The following is a 25,324-nucleotide window of genomic DNA, read 5'->3' as shown; positions in this document are numbered from 1 at the left end:
GTTCGTGTCACTCAGACAAAGCTAGCACAGATATGTCTACACGCCGTGCACCACACCCCAGTGCAGGGTAGACATGCCCTAAACGGCAGATCATGAAGTGTCACACGCCAGGCATGACAGCACCAGACGACAAAACGGCACAGGAAACATGAAACTAAAGCAGATAGTCCAGGAGCCTCAGGAGACGCAGAGTCTTGGAATTCTCTTCCTGGAAGCCCAGAGAGACTGAGTGCCCTGGAGTTCTTTTGCTGGAAGTCGTGTGGGAGTGCAACAGGCTCCAGGAGACCCTGAACGAAGGTTGCTATGCGGCAGCTCTAGGCTGACTGGGAACGGGGGAAAGAGGACTATTGTTTGTGAGCCCCATGTGAACGCTTTTGCCACCAATCGCCTTCAGAAATACTTGGCATGGGGGGATGCTGTCACAACAAAATAAAATCCAGTTGACCAAGTAGCACCCTCAAGTTACTTTCAACTTAGGAGGAAACCCGGGGTCCCTTCCAGCGCTCTGCCTCTGTCACTCCCCCTGAGGTTGGCTGCTGGGTAAGGCGATCTGGCTTTTACACATTACTGTCTTATTGGGACAATAACGATGCTCTGCATTATCGCATTACCACAGCACAGTAGCAGTTATGTGACAATTAGCCACCTACTCCAAGTGTTTGCATTTCATAGCCCCGAGTTCTGGGTGTGCAGAGCTGGGCTGATGGTAGGTTGCAAACATGACACGTGTTCAGCTCAGCAATGCTCGTTTTGCTGACTTTAGTTTCCATTTGTATTTGACTCCTGCTGGGCTTCATCTCCTCACCGGCCAGACTGATTCTAATCATATAGTCTCGTCCAGCCACAGGGGACTGGGCCAGGTGCAGGAATCCTTGGGTGAAATCCTCTGGTCTGTGCTAGGCAGGAGGTCAGACAAGATGATCATGCAAGCCCAATGAGAAGGTCTCTTCATTCTAACTCCCTTTCCTCTCTCCCCCACAAGGTTTTCTTCAGAGATTCTGCCTGAGCTCAGTCCAAAAGGGAGTTTGCTGGAAAGGGGTGGGAGAGTGGGTCTTGTGGAATCCATTCAGCTGCTTTCTGAGCAGGAGACAAACACTTTCCCTTACAGTTCTGACTGAGTTTGGCACTCAAATAGTGGCAAACGTTACCGTCACCATGGGCCAAGCCTCTTTCAAAAGAGTTCCGTGCCCCAGTGTGCTGAGCTCTGGCAAATCTGGCCACTGATTTTGGTAACTGAGCTTTGAGAATCCAGCTGCATGAGGCTGGGTCTCAGGGAGAAGCTATCTCTGATACGTTTAAATTGGCGAACCCGTCTCTGAAGGGCTAGTGGGATAGCTAGCCTTTCTGCTCATGCTCAGTACCTGGTTTCCCCCCCATGTCGGGAGCTGCTCCTCCTCATCCCAAGTGTCTACAGCAGGAAGAAGTTTTATTCCAACTCTCCAACTTACAGTCATGACCCACAAAGTCACGTCTGTGGCTAGAGTCTAGGCACATGCTGTATGTAACTCCCATGGGCAATCCACCAGCAGGTGGGAGAACTGGCTTCATGGCATGCTCCCCCCCCTTGGAATCCATGGACCAGCCTTCACTGGAGTTCCATAAGGTCTGGGCTGGGGAGAGCAGGATGGGAGGGGAGAGAGTGGGGGACAGCTAGGGTCCCTGGCAGGCTTCTTGTCTGACCCTGCTTTGGTCTGCAGCAGGGTCGCAACCTTCTCTGCTGCTGCGGGCAAGCGGTTTGCAAATGTGCTGAGGCCTTATCCTTGGGAGAATGGTCTGAATCGCAGGGCTCCCACGGCACGACTGACCTGCCTGAGGTGGAAGGCAGGGGCAAGGCCGGGTGGGTGCTTGGCAGAAGCAATATGGATGCTTAGGCCATTGGGGAGCATGCTCACTCTCTCTGCATGCTCAGCCCTGCCTGGCAGGGCTCTCTGCCTCCCCCCGACCCCCACTGTCCTCCAGGATTTAAACTCTACAGGAGGATTGTAAATAGACTAAAGGAAAAGCCAGAGCTGGTTTTGTGGATAGACTGTGCTAAACCCAATAGTCTATTAATCCCCTTGTATTTCCTGAATGAAATCAGATACAAAGCCGGTATGTGACTAGCGTCATTCTGCCTAGGGCCGCTGGCCCCCGCTCCATGTCTGTTCAGTAGCTATGCGCAGAGGCTCTGAGAGGGAGACTAGCCTAGCCATGGGAGGGAAGGGGCATGCTTTACGTTCAAATGCAAAGGGAATTGGAGTGAAGTCATGAAATACTGGGTCCCCTGCATGAAGGGAGAGCCAGAGAGAGAGAGTGCCTGGACAGGCACAGTCTGCTCTGGGGGGAGAGATGGCAAGGATTGTGCACACAAAGGGAAACAGGTAGATATTCACCCCAGTTCCCTTCGGCTTCCCCCCATCTTACGGCAAGGTGACAATAAGAATTGCTGGGTGCTTGCCTCTGCCATGTAGCACCTAATGCAGCCCTGTTCTGCTCACGCTGAAAGCCTCTGGGCAGGGAGGGGGGCTAATGCAGGCTTTGCAGTGACACACCTACAGGATATGGCTACCTTGCAACGGGGTGTGTGTGTGACTGCAGCATGCGTAGCCCAACAGCCGTGAAGCCACGGCAATGCAGGCCTTAGCGTGGGCCAGCTGCCCAGGGTCTGGGCTGGGCTCATACAGCCAGAGCTGCTGCAGCTTCACCTGATCTAGCTCGGGCCTGTCGGCCTGTCCTGCCCTCCTGCCCCAAATGCCGTGTAGCCAGACCCAGTGTCACACTCACACCGCGCTGGCTTCTCGTTTCTTTGCTGTTTTGGGAGGGTCTCTTCCTCACTCTCGACCCCAGATGATGTTTCCTTCAGCCCCCTGGCTGTGCCACTCAGCTGTGCCCCATTCTCTCAGGCACCTGGCCCTCTCTCGCCTTCGGCATCAACCTCACAACCTTCTCAGCCAGCACAGCTCGGTCTTCTTCCATCTCTGCTCCACCTGCTCCTGCTTCCCTCTCTCCAACACCAGCCTCCTATCTCACCACTCCTTCTTCCTCCTCCTGCCTGGTGCTCCCTTCCCCTCCTTTTGCCTGGAGCTGGAAGTTCCCAGGGAGTCTGCCCTTACAGTCACATTTGGACGCTGTTCTCACCACCCTGCCCCTCAGTTTTGAATCGATTTCCGGGGCTGGTCTCTTGAGCCCTGCATGAGCTGGGAGCTGTGGTGTGCTGCGCCCTGCCCAGACAGCCAGGGGTCCAGCTTCCAGGCTGTTCATTGAGGCTTTTCCAAAAGTGGCCTCCAATCTGGCTGCCTAGAACCTGATTCTCCAAAGAGTGGTGCACATGCGGACCCCAGGGCATTCGTGGGGCTGCGGGCACTCAGCGCCTCCGAGCATCACACTTGAGCATCACTCTGAGTTCAAGGTGGGCTCCCAGAAATGGTGGTGCATATGCCTGACAGTTCCCCATCTGTGCCCGATCCACAGAGGAAATGAGCCTGCTACATCCCAGCTCTTTAGCGTCAGCTGGGACAGCTCTTGAGGTCCCCACTTTGTCTGGGTTTGCCAAGACAAACAAAGGGCTGTAACAGACTGACCTGCTCTGCAGATCAGGCGCAAAGGGACACCGGTACCACACCCTCATGAGTGGGCTGCAGCGCCACCAGGATCAGTAGCTCCCTTTTAAATGATGGGCCTTCACTGGCCTTTTAAGGAGTATGTGAGAACATGGGTGGGTGACACCTGCATCCTCTGCTATATGGAAACATTTTAACCTGGGGTGTTCAGGGGAGCCAAGAGGAGTTAGCAATTTGGTGGGGGCTGGGGCCATGCCCCAGTGGAAATCACAAGTGGGATGGTAATTGTGTGGCACGTTCCCATGGTCTCTAAAGAGCTACAGGAATGTTAACATTTGCCCCTCAGCAGGCCCCCCCCCCCATACCCAGCAAGGTGCCCTTGGAGTCTCCTGCTTCTGCTGACAGCTAAGAGGGTCCCGTGTCCAGATGCAAGAGTTCAAATGGCCCTGTGCAGCTCAGTGAGGAGAAAATATGCAATTCAGAAGACACAAGGGAATGAAATCATCATTTTGCCACCCTGGGCCATGGGGACACCTCGCAACATGGAAACAGAAGCTGCTTCTGCCGAGACTCTGGCTTTGCTGGGGAGGAGATCAAAGCTAGGAGACAAATACGGAGTCTCCTTAGGCTAGGGTTTTCCAGGGAGCCAACAGGAGTTAGATGCTTACTTCACAGATTCCAGTGGGATTTGGGTGCCTATCTCCTTTTGACTCTTTGGAAAATCCCACCTGCACAGCCACATGAGCTGGTTAACAAGTGAGGCCGGGGTCTGACATCCCAGGATTTGCCAGGGCAGAGAACAGGCTGGCAGGACCAGTCCTCGGGGCTGTGCCTTGATTGACAGCCTGGCTGTCTGGGGTCTTCACTTGGAATTGCCCACCCTGACAGTGCTCTTTCTGACCAGGATCCCTACAGTGGGCTGGGACCCATCTGTGGGGCTGTGATCCCGCCAGGTTGCACATGCCTCAGGGCTGACAAGGAGGTGTCAGGCCATGTGAGCTTCTCCAGGGAAGCTCCAGCAGGAGAAACGGGGGCGGCTCCTGGTCCTCTGGCTCCCTTCTGCCCCTTGTGGTAGCTTTCCTTGAGTTGGTGCAGTCATGCTGCGATCCAACCCTGCTCAGCACCGTCCCTGCAGTACGGCAGGGGGTTGTTCACACGCCTGTGGTCACTGCTCATAGGTCCCTCACTGAGCTCTGGAGCAGAGCTGTAAAGGGTGATCAATGGAAAAATCAAATCCAGGCAATTTCCTACCAGGTTCCCCACACTCAGCACGTTCTCAAACTCTTCGGTCATTGGGTAGTGCTCCATGGCCATGAACAGCGTGTTGAGCACAATGCAGATTGTGATTCCCAGGTCGACAAACGGGTCCATCACAATCAGCCGTACAAACGCCTTCAGCTTCAGCCAGAGGGGGCAGCAGTCCCAGACCAGGAATATCTGGGCGAATTTATACCACCAGGGTGGACACTTCTGGCGAGCTTCCTCTAGCTCTGAAAACAAGAGACAAAGACCCCATGTCATTGCCCATGTGCCTCCGGAGAAAAGTCACATGCTAAGTCAACAGACAGGAGCTTGGCTGAGGAGGCTTGATCCAGCCTAGCGCTGGCAACAAGACTAGTGCATTGGGCCACTAAGCATAGAGTGGGTGCAAAAGGGTGCCAAACTCTTTATTATGGTTGTGTAAAGGACCGTTTGGGACACACGGATGCGGTAGGTGTCACAAAGGTGTAACAGGAACACAGGCGTCTGCAGGACACAGGCATTGCCTTCGTCCTCAAGAATGTGTTCATTAGGCTGTATGCAAACCCACGGGCAGATGCCGGTCTGCTCCTGTCCGGGACATGACGTTTCTCACTGCAGCACAGCAAAGCAACTTGGTGGAGAAAAGTGTGGGAAACCGGCTTGGCTGGGCTGATATTCAAAAATGCAGCTGATCTAAGCTGGGGCTTTCAAATTAGCCGAGAGTTTGGTACCTGAATCCCACTGAAATGGTTATTTATATATTTAGTTGTATTACCGTAGCAACTAGGAGCTCCACTTCTGGCCCTGAAGCCTATTGTGCTATGTTCTGAACAAACAGATGGTCCCTGCCCTAATGGGCTTACAATCTGAGACATCCACTGCAATTGAGTGCCTAACTCCCTTGGGTCTCTTTGTATATCCCAGCCCCAATTATTGTTGAACAGCTGCATCTCTGATGGAACAGATCCAGGGGAGATGCAGCTGATCCACTAAATCAAAGAGGACTAGAAAGGTCAAGGAGTCAATGAATAAACTATTCCTGGTCTATCAAACCTTTCCTGCTCTTCAGATCTTGGCTATCTTAATGAGGGCCTGCCCCCAGTGCAGCTGGGGTCAGCTGGAATGCCCGAGCTGACAGTCCCTATGCTGGATCAGCTTGCAGCTTTCATATTTGTGTTCACAGATGGGATTGGATAAGGGCTGGCGCCAAAGAGACATGTTATAGCCAGGAGGACAAATCAGTGAATGAATAGAGTGTGTTTTTATTTGGGAAGTCACAGAATCACTCCTGGCCCCACTTGACACAAAGACTGAATAGCATCTCTGGCTGGGTCGATAACGCAAATTGTTGCCAAGGAGTCTAGGGGACATCCTACTTGAGTTAAGAAAAATGTCCCATGTGGGCCCAGCCATGGAACCAGGCGACTAGGAGCTAAGAGATGAATCTGGGGTTTGAAGTAATATCATGACTGTTTGCAATCTCGCTTTTCTCATTTTATCATCTCTTTGGAATCCTGCAGTGTGCCCACAACCTGAGGAGCCCTGGCCACAGCCACCAAAATACACAACTTCTGCCTCAAAGGCCTTGGGCAACAAGCACTGTTCACAGGTTATCAGCAGGAACTGAAAGCACGCTTTTCATGTGGAGAGCATGCAACACTGTCACCTAGGAGCTACTCCTTGAGCAGCTACTTCGGGGACCAGGCACTAGAGGGGACTGGACCTATACTAAACAGTCCTACAATCTAAGACAAGCAGCAGACAAAGGATGGGGAAGAGGAGAACAGCACAGCATAGCTAGATTGGAGCTGGGGTAGCACTGAATTGTGTTGATAGCGAACCTTGTGGGGGGGAGAGGGGGGAAACGTTGGCACAAGAACTAAAGGGGAGAAAACTGGCTGGGAATAAATTTAGGCTAGAAATTAGAAGAAGGTTTCTAACCATCCAAGGAGGAAGGTTCTGGCACAGCCCCCCAGTGGGCACAGTGGGGGGAGCCAACCTCACTAGTTTTAAGATGGAGTTTGCTAAGTTTATGAGCAGAACGATATGACAGGTTGCGTGCAATAGTGAGGGCATGCACTTAGTGACCCGACAGGTCCCTTCCAATCCTATGTTCCTATTCTCTGGTTTATATTAAGTGACATTTGTCCTGAAAATCCTTTTTGCTTCTCAGAGCCTTTATGGATTTGACACTGATTGTCAGCGTTACAGTCAATCCATACAGAGCTCTCTGCTGCACGTGGGAGCGTGTCCTCGGCTTGGCATTTTCGTGTTGAACAGTACCCAGCGCAGCCCCTTCTTTATCAGGGCGGGAATCTACCTTCCATGGTGTTAGAGACCATGCTGACTGCGCTCTCTGCTCTCTGCTGGAGACCAGGCCCGTTTTGGCTGCCCGCTAGTAGGTGATCAGGATCAGACTTGTCTTGCTTATCCACAGGACTTGGCTACAAAAAGGAGAGCAGGTCATAATATGAGAACATGGGTCACAGGAGTCCATTAAACGCATTTAGAGTGAGGGCAGCATAATAATCACATGGGTCCTCATGGCACAGCCTGGGCTGTACTAAAAGGAAGAACTAGGCAGATAATAACCAGATGGGTCTGGGGCTACTGTGGGAAGCTCCTTAAACCATCAGATGACTCTATGGCTGCAGTAAAGGCAGGTCATTAGTCCCCTGAGGGATGTCCTAGGCTGAAAGCCGTATAAAAGGGAAGTGATTGGAGCTGGCCCATGAGCTGAGATCTGCAAAGCAGACTGTGGAGGGAAGGTTGTTTCCAACAGGTTCCTCGTCCCAAAGGGGCACAGAAGAATCTAAGGGAGTTGTATGTCTTCACTGAAGTTGGAAGTGTAATTCCCAGGGTGGGCAGACAGACAGGCCCTCGCTTTGATCGCGCTAGGGCATTAAACACGGCCGTGCAGCCGCCGCATTCTTTGGCACATACTTGGGCGGCAAGGCCCACCTACTGCTTGTAGCACCGCAGCTACTCTGCTATTTTTAGAACACTAGTTTGATCAGAGCTGGCACATATTTGTGAACGTGAGCTGGGACCTAGGCCTCCAGCTGCAACGCAGATGGAACTCACACACTCAGGGGTCCGCAAACAGGGTGCAGCAGGAAAAGCAGCCGACACGGGAGGGTAAGAAAAATGTTGGTTAAAGTAGTTCCCACCGCCCTGTGAATTACACCTGGGGCCGGCGGGCTCCCTGGGGCTGGGACATCAGTTACACTGAGGCTCGCCCCTCTCCGCCATGTGCATCAGAGTGGGATTCTCTGTGAGTGGAAGGGAGTCAGGTGTGGTCCTCTTTCCCCCTCCCTCCCTGTGAACTGTTACACTCTCATTTCACCTGTGACAAGTGGACGGGGCTCCTGCTGAAATCAGCTCGATGGGAATCATTCTCATGAGCCCAAGAGCAGAGTTCAGCCCGTGGGTGTAGGAGAGTCACTGGGGCAAATTCACAGGCATCAGGCAGACTCTCAAAGAATCAGAGACTCAGACTGGAAGGGACCTTGAGAGGTCATCCCCTGCACTCAGTCCCCTGCACTCAGGGCAGGACTAAGGATTATCTAGACCATCCCTAACCTCTCCAGCTCCACTGGGGAAAAAGGGATGAGAAGCAGCTTGAGGCCCAGGCCCTTCCCCCACTCAGGGAATCCCCTCTGGCCCGAGGGACCTGGCCAAGATTGCAGGGGCCTGGGGACAGGACAGGGCATGGCTGGAGTGTTAGCCCCAGATGTTCTGCTGGGCTGTAACAGTCCATCACAGCCATTGCAGCAAGCAGAACAAGTTGGAGAAGGCCTCGGACTGTGGCTCCCAGCAGCCCCAGGACAGACAAGTCCAAACTCTCCCCACTTGGTCCCTCTGCTGGGCTCTGCAGCAGTGCAGAGATGAATACAGCGTGCCATGCACAGACAGCACCAGAGAGACGAAACATAACGAGTATATACTTCCTCAACTGTCGCTGAGTGCTCAAGCACGACCCTGGCAATGACTCGCCCGTTGCAGTCTTTGGATTTGCCTTGATTGTCAGCTGCAGCTGGGGCAGAGTCCCCCGTCTTCTTGTCCACTGCACTGGTGCTCTGGGAGATGCCACTTGATTTACGGTCTTGTAACTGCAAAGAAACCAGAGACTTGTGTGGTGGGAGCTTCCTCAGTGGGACGCAGTGTGTGTGTTGTGGGGGAGGGGAGGGAATCTTTCTGCTGAGATTGAGGCAATGGTTTGATGACCCATTTCTCTTTGCTTAATGCTTAGTCATTCCTCATGAAAATGGGTCAGGATGCACCTTGGAAGTGACACAGCCCATGTTGCCTGCCTGTCAACTCCACACGGGAAGGGACATGGGTAACAGCTACCAGAGTTATCTCCTTGGGGAAGGGAAATGGTGCAGCCTCTCCCACTGCTGACATGTCTTTTCTCCTCGGGGCCTCAGAGCTACCACTGTGGGCAAACAGTTCTCCCCTCTCAGCACATTCTGAGCTCAAAGCAAACCAAACTCAAAGCAGAGGGACCTAGACAAATTGGAGGATTGGGCCAAAAGAAATCTGATGAGGTTCCACAAGGACAAGTGCAGAGTCCTGCACTTAGGACGGAAGAATCCCATGCACTGCTATGGGCTGGGGACTGGCTGGCGAAGCAGCAGTTCTGCAGAAAAGGACCTGAGGATTACAGTGGATGAGAAGCTGGATATGAGTCAACAGTGTGCCCTTGTTGCCAAGAAGGCCAATGGCATATTTGGCTGAATTAGTAGGAGCATTGCCAGCAGATCAAGGGGAGTGATTATTCCCCTCTATTCGGCACTGGCGAGGCCACACCTGGAGTATTGTGTCCAGTTTTTGTCCCCCCACTACAGAAGGGATGTGGACAAACTGGAGAGAGTCCAGCAGAGGACAACGAAAACAATTAGGGGGCTGGGACACATGACTTACGAGGAGAAGTTAAGGGAACTGGGGTATTTAGTCTGTAGAAGAGAAGAGTGAGGGGGGATTTGATAGCAGCCTTCAACTACCTGAAGGGGGGTTCCAAAAAGATGGAGCTCGGCTGTTCTCAGTGGTGGCAGATGACAGAACAAGAAGCAATGGTCTCAAGTTGCAGTGGGGGAGGCCTAGGTTGGATATTAGGAAACACTATTTCACTAGGAAGGTGATGAAGCACTGGAATGGGTTACCTAGGGAGGTGGAAGGACACCAAAGCCCTGAGGTAAGTGGGGAAGTGGGATACTGGGAGAAAGCATGTGCAGGAGAGCTCAAGAGGGGAGAGCTCCTGCCTCATACTGAGAAATCGGGATGATCAGCGAGTTATCTTAAGTGCCTATACACAAATACAAGAAGCCTGGGAAACAAGCAGGGAGAACTGGAAGTCCTGGCACAGTCAAGGAATTATGATGTGATAGGAAAAACAGAGACTTGGTGGGATAACTCACATGACTGGAGTACTGTCATGGATGGATATAAACTGTTCAGGAAGGACAGGCAGGGCAGAAAAGGTGGGGGAGTTGCCTTGTATGTAAGAGAGCAGTATGACTGCTCAGAGCTCTGGTATAAAACTGCAGAAAAACCTGAGAGTCTCTGGATTAAGTTTAGAAGCGTGAGCAACAAGGGTGATGTCGTGGTGGGAGTCTGCTAGAGACCAGCAGACCAGGAGGATGACATAGACAAGGCTTTCTTCTGGCAATTAACGGAAGTTACTAGATCGCAGGCTCTGGTTCTCATGGGAGACTTTAATCACCCTGATATCTGCTGGGAGAGCAATACAGCGGTGCACAGACAATCCAAGAAGTTCTTGGAAAGTGTAGGGGACAATTTCCTGGTGCAAGTGCTGGAGGAACCAACTAGGGGCAGAGCTCTTCTTGACCTGCTGCTCACAAACAGGGAAGAATTAGTAGGGGAAACAAAAGTGGATGGGAACCTGGGAGGCAGTGACCATGAGATGGTCGAGTTCAGGATCCTGACACAAGGAAGAAAGGAGAGCAGCAGAATACGGACTCTGGACTTCACAAAAGCAGACTTTGACTCCCTCCGGAAACTGGTGGGCAGGATCCCCTGGGACAATAAAATGAGGGGGAAAGGAGTCCAGGAGAGCTGGCTGTATTTTAAAGAATCCTTATTGAGGTTACAGGAACAAACCATCCCGATGTGTAGAAAGAATAGTAAATATGGCAGGTGACCAGCTTGGCTTAACAGTGAAATCCTTGCTGATCTTAAACACAAAAAAGAAGCTTACAAGAAGTGGAAGATTGGTCAAATGACCAGGGAGGAGTATAAAAATATTGCTCGGGCATGCAGGAGTGAAATCAGAAAGGCCAAATCACACCTGGAGTTGCAGCTAGCAAGAGATGTTAAGAGTAACAAGAAGGGTTTCTTCAGGTATGTTAGCAACAAGAAGAAAGTCAAGAAAAGTGCGGGCCCCTTACTGAATGAGGGAGTCAACCTAGTGACAGAGGATGTGGGAAAAGCTAATGTACTCAATGCTTTCTTTGCCTCTGTCTTCACGAACAAGGTCAGCTCCCAGACTGTTGCACTGGGCAGCACATTGGTGCCCTTGGCGCTTCTGCAACACAGCTAATAGTTAACGCCTGGAGGAGTAAGAGAGGGAGTGGATGAAGGGATGGGGTCACCGAGGGGAAGGGAAGATGAGGAAGGTGGGAGGGAGAGAGGCCCACCGGGCAGAAGAGTGAACTGAGCAAGTGGATGTGGTAGGGGGAGGTGGGAAGTAACAGCCAACAGCAACACAGCAAATGAGACAAGAGATCCAGGCTGCAGGATCCTCAGCTGCAGCTAAGGAGCCCTTGACACAACAGAGGACAGGGGTTGCAAACGTGGCCTTAAGCCACCTCCCCGCCCCCAGGTCCTGGACCATTTCTTCAGTGTAAGATAGACCTGCCTGAGGGTCACTTAACTTGCACCTGCTGCAATGCCCGACAGCACCAGGATGTGGGGATGCCTCGGCCACACCCCTATTGCTCTGGCCACACATCCATGGCCAGCTGCAGGGAGCGGGGGCTTAGAAGCTGCTCAGGGCAGAGCAGCCACAGTGCAGCCAGTAAGGTTGCCAACCCTCCGGGATTGTCCTGGAGTCTCCAGAAATTAAAGATGAATCTTTAATGAAAGATTATGTCATGTGATGAAACCTCCAGGAACATATCCAACCAAAATTGGCAACCCCCAGCCCAGGATCGGAGCCCGAGAGGCTGCATTACAGAGCGGAGTGAAGGATGGTGCCAGAAGGCTGTGAAGGCCCTTCCCAGCTGCTACTCACGATGTGGGCAGGAACCTGAGGCTGCTGGGCCTGGTGCCCAGGGGTGGGTCCAATGGGGAGGTGGGAGGAGGTGGGACTGGACATCTCTAATTTACCTCCTTCAGGTCTGCCTGGCACTGGCTGCTTTGAGAAAGGAGGCATGAGGACTTGGGGACTTCAGCCCAGCCCTGCAAGCTCCTCCCAGCTCCGGCAGGGAATGGCCACATAGAACTGCCAGGCTTCTTCTGATCCACATTTGCACCGCGTCCTCTGTCATGCGGGGGGCTCCTTAGCTTCAGTGGAGGACCCCGCAGCCTGGATCTCTTGTCTCACTTTCTGGGCTGACATTGGCTGTTAGTTCCCTGTAATCCCACCCCTCCCTACCACTGCCACTGGCTGACCTCGCTCTTCTGCCCAGTGGGCTTCTCCCCTCGGTGCCCCCTTACTTTGATCCTTCCCACCCAACCCCCTACACTTGGCAGCCCGAGATGCAGTGTCCACTCTGGCACTAGTTTCAGCCCTGCCCTGTCGACCTGGTCCGAGCGGCTCGCACCCAGCTTCAGTACAGACCTAGACTCCGGCCCCACATTCTTAGTGCTCCCAATCCCCATGGCAGCCAGGCCGCCGTAGGACTGACCAGTTTCTCTTGTTCCTCCTGATGCTTCTTCAGCTGTTCCAGGAGCTGCTGAAACTCTGCCTCTCTCTGCTGCTCCTCCAGCATGGTAGCATCGTTTTGCTCGGCGTAGGCCATTGCTACAACAGCCAGGATCAGGTTGATGAGGTAGAAGGAACCAAGGAATATAACCACCACAAAGAAGATCATGTATGTTTTCCCAGCGGCGCGAAGGGTCTGTGGAAAGAAGAGGCACATTCCATCACAGATGGTCAGATCACTAGTCTATTTACTCTCTAATTGCTAGGCTACCTTAGTGCCTCTTCCCAGTGATGGGCGTGGCTTTGAGTCACCTTCTCCTCACATAACTGAGAGGGCCTTACTCCCATCTAGCCTTCCCCTCATTGCTCGTGCTGTGGTGAGTGTCAGTGGGTTGTGAGTTATACTACAGTCCCCAGAGGCGTCAGCACAACAGGGCTCTCCTCCGGCGTGCGCACTGGGATGGCATGCATGGTGCTTCCACCCAGCAGAGGAGCCTGAGGGATTGCCGGGAATGAAAACCACAGATCCTCACTCTCCTGAGGGGCTGAGAAGCCGAACCTGGATCTGGACAGCAGACTCTGATCATCACAACAGGCTCATCCAAATGCCCCTGGCCCTGAGAGGTCTCAGACTCTCGGTACGGATACAAACTGGCAGGCCTTAGAACGTGAGTATTCTTGTGTGATCTTGCCCTCTAGTGATGCCCCAACAGAGAAGATAGAGGACCTGCTATTCCCACCAGCTGTGAGTCCTCCTTCAGCGCCAGCCCCTGTCCTTGCAACTAAGGGCAAAGGTTGCTAGCTCCCAATGTGCCTGGGAGGGACTTATTTAGGGGATTGTGATTATGTCTGTTGTCAACTGTATCGTGTGGACTGGTTACATCAGGCCCAGCTCCATGGAAAATATGCCCCATTGCACTCAGCCGGGTGCTCCCTTCCAGCCCAGATGCTTTCGGATGAATATCAATAAGCAACAAGCTCCCACGTGCTTTACACTGAGTGACCAAGTGACCAGAGGCACGTTTTAGATTTCCCAGCCCACACATGGGCTGGACCCTCCATCACCACACAAAAAACAAGAGGAAATTAAAAAAAAACCCACAATGACCTTTAATTCAAAGGACCCCTGCCACGTGTAGGGGGACGTGCAATCGAATGCAAGCTATTGCCTTTGCCAGTGGGAAAACCCAGATAAAAGGGAAGAAAGGGCTCACCAGCTGGAAGAGATTCTCCCAATAGTCCTGAGTCATGAGGCGGAAGAGAGAAAGGAAAGCCCAGCTAAATGTATCATAGCTGGTGTACCCATAGTTCGGATTCCTTCCTGCTTTCATACACATGTATCCTTCAGGGCACTTCCTGCCAGTGGGAGCAGAGAAAAGAGGGTGTGTTAGTGCTAAATTCAGCCCCAGCCTGGCACAGGAAAGGTAAGCCAGGGCAAAAGTGAATCGAGTTTTATGTTCAGAAACTTGAGGAGGGTGCAAGGTGCGAACGGCCCAGTTTTACCTGCGCAACCCCAATGAAGCAAGTGGGCTGGCACAGGGGTGACTCAAGGCCAGATGGAGAAGCATTCAGTTCAGAGTCAGATCCTTATTGAATAGGCAACCCTGGACTATCACGTGATACAGAAGAGCTAATGCGTGTGAATGCTAAGGAGACCCCCTGTGTTTACCCCACCATGTACGATGTACAGGCCTGATGCTGGTGGTATACTGGAGGCAGCTGGTTTGCTGGAGTTTAAAAGTAAGAGGCAAGAGTTCTGTATCTTAAAAGTACTTGGTTCTGTCTGTCTGTCTGTCTGTCTGTCTCTCTCTCACACACACACACACACAGAGCAATACACATTTGCAGACAATTAAGCCAAGACTTTCAAAACTGGGTGCCGGGGAAATGGAGTCAGGGGGCAGGGGCTTGCCTCACCCCCCCCCACCTGACATGCCTGGGTTTGGGGCATGGTGTGGATCAGCAGGGGTGTTGGGCAGGTGGATCAGACGCGGGGGAGCCCATTTTTCTGGGCCAGCCCAATGGCCGGGGCCCCTGAGCACAGGCCCTGTTGGCCCAGTGGCTAATCCACCACTGCCTCAGACTCCTTAGTTCCCTCCCAAAATGTGGCGGCTCTAACTCTGTGTGGAAAAACTTGACTGTCCACCCCGGCCATTACAGGAAGTTTGAACAGCCACCAACAGATCCTGCTGACTTGACATTTCAATCTGCAAGGTCCCAGCAACTGAAGCCAGCAACACAGAGGAGATGCATTTGCAGAACTTGTCTTGCTTGCACTGTCACTCCTGTTTCAGGAAATGGTCAGAACTTCTATGAGACTCCAGTGGATGTCCCGGCAGCATTTTCTGGCCCACCAAAGAGCTAACGATGGAGCAGGAGGAGGACACAGACGTGGCTGATGCTGCTCACAACTCTTGGCATAGCTGCTGCTGGAACAGGGCCACAAACGCGGACTGGTGGGATCACATCACCATGCAGTTTGTAAGCAGCTTGCCCCGACCCTCCAGCATAAAGACATGCATGAGGCAGGCCACGCCAGCCCAGAAGTGGGTTATTATACCTGTCTGGAAGCTGGCTTCACCAGACTGCTATAGGGCCATTACTAACCTGCTTGGTGTTGGAACGTCGACTGGGGGTAACGTGGTGGGAGAGGTTTCTGAGGCAGTCAGGCGTGTGGCTTACTCCCAACGTGAAGTTATTGCTGACTTTGAGAGAATGGGGTTTCCAGACTGCACCAGGGCCGTTGACGGGACTCATGGGCCCACAGTTTGTCCTCAAGAAGCACGAGGACTTGAACAGCAAAGGGTACTTCTCCATTGGTATGCAGGCCCAAGTGGACCACAGATTCCAATGTATGGCTGCCAGCGTGGGCTGCACTAGGCAGGTTGTGATACCAGGGTTTTCCGCCTATGGGGGGGCTACATTCAAGGACAGGCTGGGACACTATTCCCACCAAATGACATTGTCATAAGTGGAGCTACTGTCTCCCCTGTTTTCTTGAGGACCCCATGTGCGCCCTTTTGCCTTGTCTAATCAGACTGTCCCCTGATCTTGGAGGCCCTGGCAAGAGGAGGTTGAATGACTCGCTCATCCGGCGTTGAATGCGCTTTTGGCAGATTGAACTCCCATTGGAGGTGTTTACAGACCAACCAGAAAGTGCTGGTGCTGGATGTACCTGGGCACCAGAAGTCAGGGATGCTGCGTGCGCCTGCGTGATGGGCTTGCCTGGACCAAGGGAAGAGAGAGAACAGCACCTGTATGAACGTGGTGAAGTTGGGGTGGATTGCTTTAGGGGGTCATTGCCATGCATTGTACTTATGAATGACGTGATCGCTTGTGACAGAGGAAGTGGGGGGTGTGGATTCCCAGTATGGATTGATGTACATAGCTGATCGATGTACAGATTGATGTAGATAACTGTGTTGGGAAATAGCGTTTGCATACAACTGCCCAACTGTCCCCTGATCATGTGGTTACCTTCATTATTTGAAATACACATTATGGGATGGGATGCAGGATGGTCAGAACATTTCTTAACAAAATAAAACCCTTTATTATTAAACATTTATTAGAAAAGAGCAGCTGCCACGAGGACCCCAAAACACGAGTAGCACCAAAACCTTTGAAAAAACCAGGAACAAAGTGCAAACAGTGAAACCATCCTCCAGACAGAAAGCCCCAACTGTTGCATGTCCCCTGGGTCCCCGCTCTCCTTTCCCTTCCTTCCTCTTTTGCTGCACACTTGGTGCCAGGGCAGCATCCACAGGGAGGAGTTCAGCCTGGAGGGCTGCATGGGGCACACTTGCCCTGTCCAGTGGCTGATAGGGTCCGATTGCATGGGCCACCCAGCCATGGAGCTGTCCCAGATGTTTCTGGATTGCAGCATGGGGTACCGAGGCGGGGTGCAGATAGTGGGTTGGGCAATGCAGTAGAAGCTGGGACTCTTGTGTCCATTAATGATAGCTGCTGCTCAAACAGCTCTTTCTGCTGAGCTCAGTCCTTCTCCCTCAGCCACCAGGCCTCTTCCAGGAACCACGGAGCAAGTGCTACCGTGCTGCAACCCTGTCCTTAAGCTGTGCAGCCAGCCTGAACTTTTCCTTTTGCCTCATGGCCTGCCTTCCTCTAGCCGCAGGTCCCTCTGTCTTTAGTCCTGGACCTACATGTTGGTCCTGTCCAGAACTTGAACTATATGTTCACCATGGAGCGGCCTGTGAAGGTATGGTGAACCAGGCTTCTGCTGTAGTGAGGGTGAGCTCTGGAGGTCCTACAGCCAGTAGAGGTTGAGGGCCCTGGAACAGGACAAGACACAGTGTGCAGGAGCACAGAAAAAATCCTCTTGGAATGTCAAAGACATAAAATGTTACTGAACTTCAGCTCATGGGGAGACGGATGCTTCGGGTAGCTGGAGCTGCCCTGGACACAGCCGGGTTAATCGCAGCAAAAGATGTGCACGGAGAATGGGGAGTTAAAACACAGCTGGTTTTTTTTCTAAAAACTGCAGTCCACCTGGGGCTCTGGGGGAGGTCAGTGGCCACATCATACTACAGAAGCCTTGGCTTTCATTTCAAGCATGCCACATTTTGGAGAACACAATAGTACTCGTGGCGCCCAGCTGGCCAAGAGTGTTGTTCCAAGCTGCCGGTGGGAAAGCACCACGGAAGCTACCAAAGTATTCAAACGTATAGCGACTGAACAGCACACATGTGAGCGGAATGGGCAGCTCAGCTACCACGGAGGCCCTGGAATATATGCCTTTCCCGAAATGGGACTGCCTATCTGGAGTTCCTGCTATGGGAAAAGTTAGCAGCTATCAGCACCCAGGATTGGGTCAAAAGTAACGAGGGAATGAACAGGATGCTGTGTTAGCATACACATGGCTCAGTGCTTCCCCAAGGCTTCCAACATAGCCTGTTATGACTGCATGCAAACACACAGACCTGCACTGCCATCCCCCTTACATCACCCCCCCGGCACATTTCTGGACTGAATTCAAACCTCCAGTCGTATCTGGGAGAAATGATTTTGTCATCCATGGATGGCATGGGTTGCATTTAACAGAAATGGGTGAGATTTGAAAATGGATTACATTTCAACTGCCCCCGAGCCCCAGTTCACTCTTTGGGTGGCTGGTCATGCCGGTGGGGTGGGGTCAAGCAGTGTGCATACATGGAAGGCAGTTTAAGGTTGTTATTTTTAACAAACCAGAATGTCCTCAGAAAACGTGCACTTTTCTAGTAAAACTTCACTTTTCATTGCTTGCTTTCCTGTTTGTATTACCTGAGTTCCATGTTGAATTCCATATGGTGGGAGGGAGGTGGGGGATGCCAATGTGCTGGCATGGTATCGGCCATTAGCGGATACAGGGTGTTACCCAGGGCTTGCATTGGTTCATGGTCTGGAAATCCCTCCCATTTCTAATTCCTATTTTAATAAACACAAAAATGGAGCCAGAAACTTACCAGCGGCTTCTGCCTCTTCACTTTCTGAGGCCAGTTCTACAGCGGCCATTTCTCCAGGGTGGAGGGGAGCCTCAAAAAGCTCCTCTCTGCTCAGCCCCAGGATGTGCTGCAGCTGCTCCTGGGGCAGAGCCTCCTCTGGGGCCGGTTTTGTCAGCAGAGTCACTCTGTTGGCCTTCTTCGGCAACGCTGCTGGCTCCCCTCAGTTCCCATGTTGGACTCTGGGGCCAGCAAGTCGCCATGCCAGCTGACCAGGTCATCCTGCACTGCCAGCGGCTCCGTGCTGGGGGCAGTACCTCCCAGAGCCCGGGCTTCAGCTCGGACCCAAATATCTACCCTGCAATCTCCTAGCCCCGCATCCCAAGCCAGACTCAGCTGGCCTGGCCAGCTGTGGGTGGTTTATTGCAGTGTAGTCATACGCAGAGTGGCCGGATTGTCAAGTGTTGAGAACTCAGCTCTTTCTACTGACTTCCTGGGAGCTGCTGGGTGGACAGGACATTTGAAAATGTGGCCACTTACTTAGGTATCTAGTCAAGATTTATGACCAAGATTTTCGCAAGTGACTAGTGATTTGGGGTGCATCATCTTAGGGGTGCTCAATGTAAGGCGCCCCCAAGGGGCTTGGTTTTCACAGGGCAGGTGCTCAACACTTCCTGACAATCAGGCCTTGTGGGGCTCTGGGCACAGACCCTCACTTTAGGCACCTAGGGCTGAAAACCTCAGCTCCAGCTCTTAGGAGGTGGCTACTAGTCCATTTGAGTCATTTCACAACAGCCAGTCGGGGAAAGATAGGAGACTTGACACAGCCGGGGCTGCGTGGGTAGAGCAAACATCCAGCTCTTCTAAGGCTAGAATTCACACCCATTGCCCCTCCCCACAAAAACAGTTTGTCAATCTCAGTATATTATAAAGCGAAAAGCCTGTGCTTGGAACAGGCCTGAGGCTAAGCTGTCTAGAAGAACCTCTGGGGAGCGACAGGGCGGAGGTGTTCTCCAGCACCAATGGCAGGAGGCAGAAGGAGGCTGCAACTGCCTATCTAGCTTGCATCTGGGCTTCCCCTTTCTCCCCATCATATTTCCCACCCCCCAGTCTGTGTATCATTTCCTGCGCTGCCCTGGGGGATCTGCATTCACCAACCAGGTGCACCTGCAGGGAGGGTGAACAGGATGGGCAGAGACCTGCAGTTTGGCCTATAGCTCTTCAGATACAGAAGCAGAGTCATCCCAGAGGACCCCTCAGGAATTAGCCCCCAGGCACTCCCAGCAGAACCTCCCACAGGGTCATTTCTCAGGGAGAGGTACAAATACGTCAGACTCCTTTTCCCTCCCAGTAAAGAGGGCATCCCCCTGGCAGTGGGGGCGCAGCTGGCTCCATCCCCGTGAGGAGTCAGCAACCAAGTCAGCACTCTGGTCACTGTTTAGCCAATGAGGCCCCGGAGAGGGCCTCGTTAAGGAGAGGAGGACTTGTGGCACCTTAGAGACTAACCAATTTATTTGAGCATGAGCTCTGCTGTAGCTCAGGAAAGCTTATGCTCAAATAAATTGGTTAGTCTCTAAGGTGCCACAAGTACTCCTTTTCTTTTTGCGGATACAGACTAACACGGCTGCTACTCTGAAACCTGTCATTAAGAAGAGGAGCTCCTGACGACCAGATCAGATTGGGGCCGGGTAGATAATGAGCTAATTAGCCCATTAACAAGGAGCCTGGGTAAAAGAGCCCAGGAAGGAAGTGCAAGGGGGTGGGAAAGCAGAAGAGGGAGAGATACAAGGGTAGCTGGGGCCTGATGCAGGGAGATCTCTGTGTGGAGAGACCTTTTCTCATCCCCCATCCCTCTGGAGAAGGGCTAGTCAAGCTGAATGACTCTGTACATAGGATGGCTGGGCAAGGTGAAGCACTGTCAGTAAACTACATGGTGGTGTCTACAAAAGGAAGGTCTCTGAACGGTCTGTGTGAGAGCAAAGAAGATGGGAGCAGAGGGTTTCCTTCACAATTCCCAAAAGATTTGCGCCCAGACGTACAATGGGCATTTGTGCCCACAACCCTCTTCGCAAAACTCACACCAGTCACTTCTCGTTGGCTGGTCCGGCTGAGTGCTATCCTCAGACTAAGCCACGGCTGGCCTCTTTGTTTCCCTCCCCAGGGGCCGCCCAGGTCTGTTTGTGCCAGTCAGAACAGACCCCACTCACCCAGCATCGCTGCTGTTCCCGCAGAGCAGAGCATCCAGTGAGCCCTCCAGAAAGTAGAAATTCCCTTTGCAATTCAGGAAAAAAGCAAGAAGTGAGAATTGCAGACATTGCTTTGCACACGTTTGTTTATCTTTGCAATTTTTCAACAAATGGCTAATTGGATTGTGTCCCAGCACAAAGCATTCACCACAGCTATTGCTTCCTATATTTGCTATTCATAATGTGCTAATTTGCACAGGTGACCTTAGTCACACAGTTTTGTTTCACTTGCCCGACTGGCTGACTCCCAACCCAGTGACAGCTCTAGAGACAGCCAGTGAGAGTGGCCAGCGTGAATGCTTGTGTGAACATATGTTAACATTCCCTTTCATGCAAACCAAAGCTCACTGGTGTGAACGTTCATAGAAAGGGACTGAAAAGACTGGAGAAAGGCCAGTGTCATGGCTCTGCGGGTTTTCAGCTGAGTGAATTTTTGCACATGCCCTGCTGGGAAACTGTGGAAAATAACAAGCACTCTCAGGCCAGCACCAAACTGAGCCCACTACAAGTTCCTTTTCCCTGATGCTCCCATCCCAGTCAGCCCACACCTTCCTAAGACAGCCAACCCCAAAGGGTGCCGAGACCAGGAATGCATCAAACTCATTCCTCTTTGATGTTGCCAGTGACCCACTCACATGAGAACCACAGCAGCTGCTGAGACGCAGCTCAGAGGGAATTTCATTTCATTTACTGACATGGGGAACCTGCCTTGGGGTCAGGCCCTTCTGGCGGGTGAGGATCAGCAGCCTGAGACACCTGCATAGAGAAGCAATGAGTACCCCACCTTGGGTGTTACCTGATTCGGACTTTGCCCTCTGAATGGCCTGGAGGGACCTATCTGGAGCCTGTTCTGTGCATCTCAATCAGTTATTCCTTCCCAGACCCCATGCTTTTATTTAACTAACCAGTGGAGTGTTGAAAAGCCACCCCCTATTTGGCATTTTAGGCCAGGATGTGTTGTTCTGGTGTGAGCAGCTGTTAACCTGAATGCATGGCCAGAATGTGTCACTGCTGTTTGTATAGATCTCAGTCATTCGAGGATATTGACGTTAACTCCCCTGCTAAGGAGCCTTCCTGTGGTTAACCTCACAGCCACTTATGCCGTTGGAATAAAGCACCTCAGTCAGCATGTAACGTGACTTGCCACTGAGTTCTGCTGAGGGCTCTAAACAAGATGTGAAACACTCCAGACAATACCCATCCCGCTGCAGCATTACTTGGCAGCAACAGGCTAACTAGCAGCTGGTTCTGCCTCTTGTATAACTGTGCCTGCACTGTAGAAGGACCCTGGATATGGAAGCAGTTTCAGAATTCTTTCTCCACCCTTGGTGTGTGGCTCCTTATTCAATAAAGGGTTCTGCCCTTTTGTTTTAAACATTTTCTTTTTTGCCAAAACATTTTGATTTTCTCATTTTCTTGTTTTGGACAAAAATATTCATTTATCGTTTTTGGATTCCACCTCCAGCTTTTGATGTTTGTGGCCAATTTTGATTTGTCATTGGCTTAGTCACATGGTGTCAAATTTTCCAAGGATGGTGGACAGTCCTGGATGTTGATTGGCTGAAGAGAGGGGCTCTGCATGGTAGCAAGGAGTCAATCAGGTTGTTTACTTGGGTACATTTTAACAGCAGAGAGAAGGCACATAAGTATTTACCTTCATCGTTGATGTACGAATCCCAGTCAAAAGTCCCATTACTCAACCCAGTTGTGTTGCTGGAGAGAGTTGAGTTAGCGAACATGTCATTGTCCATTCCGAAGATGTCCTCTTGCAAAGTGTCGTTTATAGGGGGTGGCCACCTAATGCATTTTTGCCGAAGGTTCCCCATGAACAACTGAAGGCCAACCAGTGCAAAAACACTCAGACAGAAGACGGTGAGAATCATGACGTCAGAGAGCTTCTTCACGGACTGTACCAAAGCTCCAACAATTGTCTTCAACCCTGAGGAGGGAGACATTATTATTGGTGTAGTTATTAATTTTTTAATCATCGATAATGTTCTAATGTTGCTATGGAGTTCATGCGTCCCATAAGAGAACCTGGATTTCAGTGTAAGGCAAGACCCCTTCCCATAAAAATTCACCCATCCGTGGTGCAATGCTATTATCCAAAGGGCTGGAAATAAAGCAGGGTGAAATGTTTCTGTCAACACTTTTTTTTCTGGCACAAAATGCAGATTTGGCAACACCAAAGTGTTTTGCAAATTGTTTCAGATAAAAAATGAAACAAAAAATAAAAAAAATGAAAACATTTTGTTTCAACATTTTTAAAATGAAATGCTTCAATTTTTCAGTTCAAAACTTTTTGTTTACAAATTTCCTTAGGTTTATATAACAATTTAAAACATTTTAAAATGGTCAAAATCAAACCATTTAGATTTTGTTAAAACAAAAAATCAGAAATGATTTTTTTGACTATTCAGTTCACCAAAAATTTCAAAAAATGTCATTTTCGATTAGTCCTAAAACGTTTTTTTCCTGAGTTTTCAGAATTGCCAGTGAACTGGAAAATCCCTTATTCACAAAGCCTGTCAGTTCTTTCCTGACCCCGCCAGACACCAGCACACACCCTGACACAATAGCCCCACGCCATGTAATGAGGTCTGTTGCCCTGAGGTTTTGAATCACTCTGTGCCCACAAATGGTCCTTTTGATGTGCTAGATCACACAAAAGAACAGGTTTCAGAGTGGTAGCCGTGTTGGTCTGTATCAGCAAAAACAACGAGGAGTACTTGTGGTACCTTAGAGACACAAATTTATTTGGGCATAAGCTTTCATGGGCTGAAACCCACTTCATCAGATTCATGGAGTGGAAAATACAGTAGGAAGATAGATATACACAGTACATGAAAAGATGGGAGTTGCCTTACTAAGTGGGGGGTCAGTTCTAACGAGACAATTCAATTAAAGTGGGCTATTATCAACAGGAGGAAAAATCACTTTTGTAGTGGTAATCAGGGTGGCCCATATCAAACAGTTGACAAGAAGGTGTGAGTAACAGTAGGGGGAAATTAGCATGGGGAAATTAGTTTTTAGTTTTTGTAGTGACCCAGCCACTCCCAGTCTTTATTCAGGCCTAATTTGATGGTGTCCAGTTTGCAAATTAATTCCAGTTCTGCAGTTTCTCATTGAAGTCTGTTTTTGAAGTTTTTTTGTTGAAGAATTGCCACTTTTAAGCCTGTTATTGAGTGTCCAAACTAGACAGTCTCTATGCAAAAGAATAAATGGACACAAATCAGCTGTCAAGAATTATAACATTCAAAAACCAGTCGGAGAACACGTCAACCTCCCCGGACACTCAATAACAGACAGTTCCTCAACAAAAAAATGGAGAGGCCCTTGAGATGTGAAAATATTTATTCCCCTCGTATGACAGCCAAACTAGTTATGGGATCAAGCCTCAGAATTCATCTCTGGAGCCCAAAACTGTCCCAAAGTACAGGAGTGCTTAGATCTGGCATTTGCTTTGGAACCATTTCATGTCCAAATATACATTGGGGATCAGTTTGTCCCAGTCGCCATGCCAATGTTTCCATCTGTTGAGGTAAAACGCCGATCCTTTAAGGACCTATCTACATGGTGAAACTGACTGGAACAGCAAGAGGAGAATAAACCACTCCAGAATAACGGTTGGCGTGGTGGAGACTCTAGACCAGATAAAGAGATCACATTCCAGATTAATTACTCTGCTTGGGAAGTGCATTGATTATCCTGGAATAAAAGTGACTTTCATTGCCTCCGCAGATCCCCCACCAGCAAGCCTGCTGCCCTGTCATAGGCCTTGGCATCCATTCAAAGCTGTTAGCCATTTGGGGAGTGGGCACATGCCCATTTGACTCCCACATTGTGGAACTGAGGGAAGATGCAAACCCCAGTAATCCTATTCCTTTGCCGGGGCTTAGGGGAGTTGCTGTTTGGTTTTGCTTTTAACCCTTTGTCTGGTAGGGAGTTCACAGAGGGCTCCCTCCCGTTATTGTATTTTGGCTGAGGAAGGACTACTCATGTGAGTAAAACAAATAGGTTTTAGCTGGCATTAGGTCCCCTCTGCCTTGGCAGGTGGTGAAAGAAGCCAGGGCACAAGAGTCTTCTTGTCCTGATGAAATATCCTCATAGCATCTTCGATCTGGTTACTCCTATGACGCCAGGAGACTCTCCTGGGTCTTTGCCCAAGGAATGTTAGGATCCATTGGACAAGGTTGCAGCCACCCTTGCCCAAAGGGTTCTGCACTGTGCCAGCGAGGCAGCCTCCCCCATTGAACCTGAGCTCTTGGTGTGCTTCTACCTTATCAAAACATAGGGCTATGTGTGCTCAGGGTGTGGGCCCAACATCTGGCTCATATTTGGGCAAATAGCCAGGTAGTTTGAATTTACATATAACTTGGTGCCATCTAGAGGCTGGGATAAGGTGACCATCAGGAGTCCCAGACCAGATATATTTGCAAATGTGGCCTCTAAGGGTATGTCTACACTGCAGTTAGACACCCAGGCTGGCTGATGCAGGCTCACAGGGCTCAGACTAGGAGGCTGTTTAATTGTGATGCTGATGTTTGGGCTCAGGCTGGAGCCTGGGCTCTAAGACACTGCGAGATAGCAGGGTCCCAGAGCTTGGGCTGCAGCCTGAGCCCGAATGTCTACACTGCAATTAAACAGCCCCTGAGCCCTGTGAGCCCGTCAGCTGGCACAGGCCAGCCGTGGGCGTCTAATTGCACTGTAGACATACCCAACACTGCCAGCCAAATGGTGGGCCTAGAATTACGTGCTCACCTCTTTGCGCTCGCAGCTGCACACTTTAAGTTTCCTAGCTTTCTGCCTGCACCCAGTTTTGGAGGCCAGGTTGAGACCTAGCTAAAATCAAGGCCAAGATGGCTAAGCACAAGTCTGCGTTCAATTAGGGTCATGATTATGCATGTCACAAACCCACCCCCCTCCCCTCAAACATGGAGATTAGGTTGAGGTCCTTTCCATAATTAAGTCCTT

The 25,324-nt window shown here is 51.0% G+C and overlaps 1 protein-coding gene across 1 annotated transcript in view; it reads right to left on the bottom strand.

Moving 5' to 3' along the window:
* Positions 1–25,324, bottom strand: part of SCN4A (sodium voltage-gated channel alpha subunit 4) — a 153,596-nt gene that overhangs the window by 60,598 nt on the left and 67,674 nt on the right. Inside the window, exons 7-13 of the mRNA XM_048830400.2 lie at positions 22,005–22,289; positions 20,312–20,375; positions 13,884–14,025; positions 12,653–12,865; positions 8,729–8,893; positions 7,102–7,225; positions 4,791–5,029 (exon numbers count right to left, since the gene is read on the bottom strand). Coding sequence (XP_048686357.1) covers positions 4,791–5,029; positions 7,102–7,225; positions 8,729–8,893; positions 12,653–12,865; positions 13,884–14,025; positions 20,312–20,375; positions 22,005–22,289 — 1,232 coding nt within the window. The remainder of the gene's footprint in view (positions 1–4,790; positions 5,030–7,101; positions 7,226–8,728; positions 8,894–12,652; positions 12,866–13,883; positions 14,026–20,311; positions 20,376–22,004; positions 22,290–25,324) is intronic.

Source organism: Caretta caretta, chromosome 27 (genome assembly GCF_965140235.1).
Source record: "Caretta caretta isolate rCarCar2 chromosome 27, rCarCar1.hap1, whole genome shotgun sequence".
Classification (NCBI taxonomy): Eukaryota; Metazoa; Chordata; order Testudines; family Cheloniidae; genus Caretta; species Caretta caretta.
The sequence above is the reverse complement of the archived record's forward strand: the minus strand, read 5'-3'. Positions and strand labels throughout refer to the sequence as shown.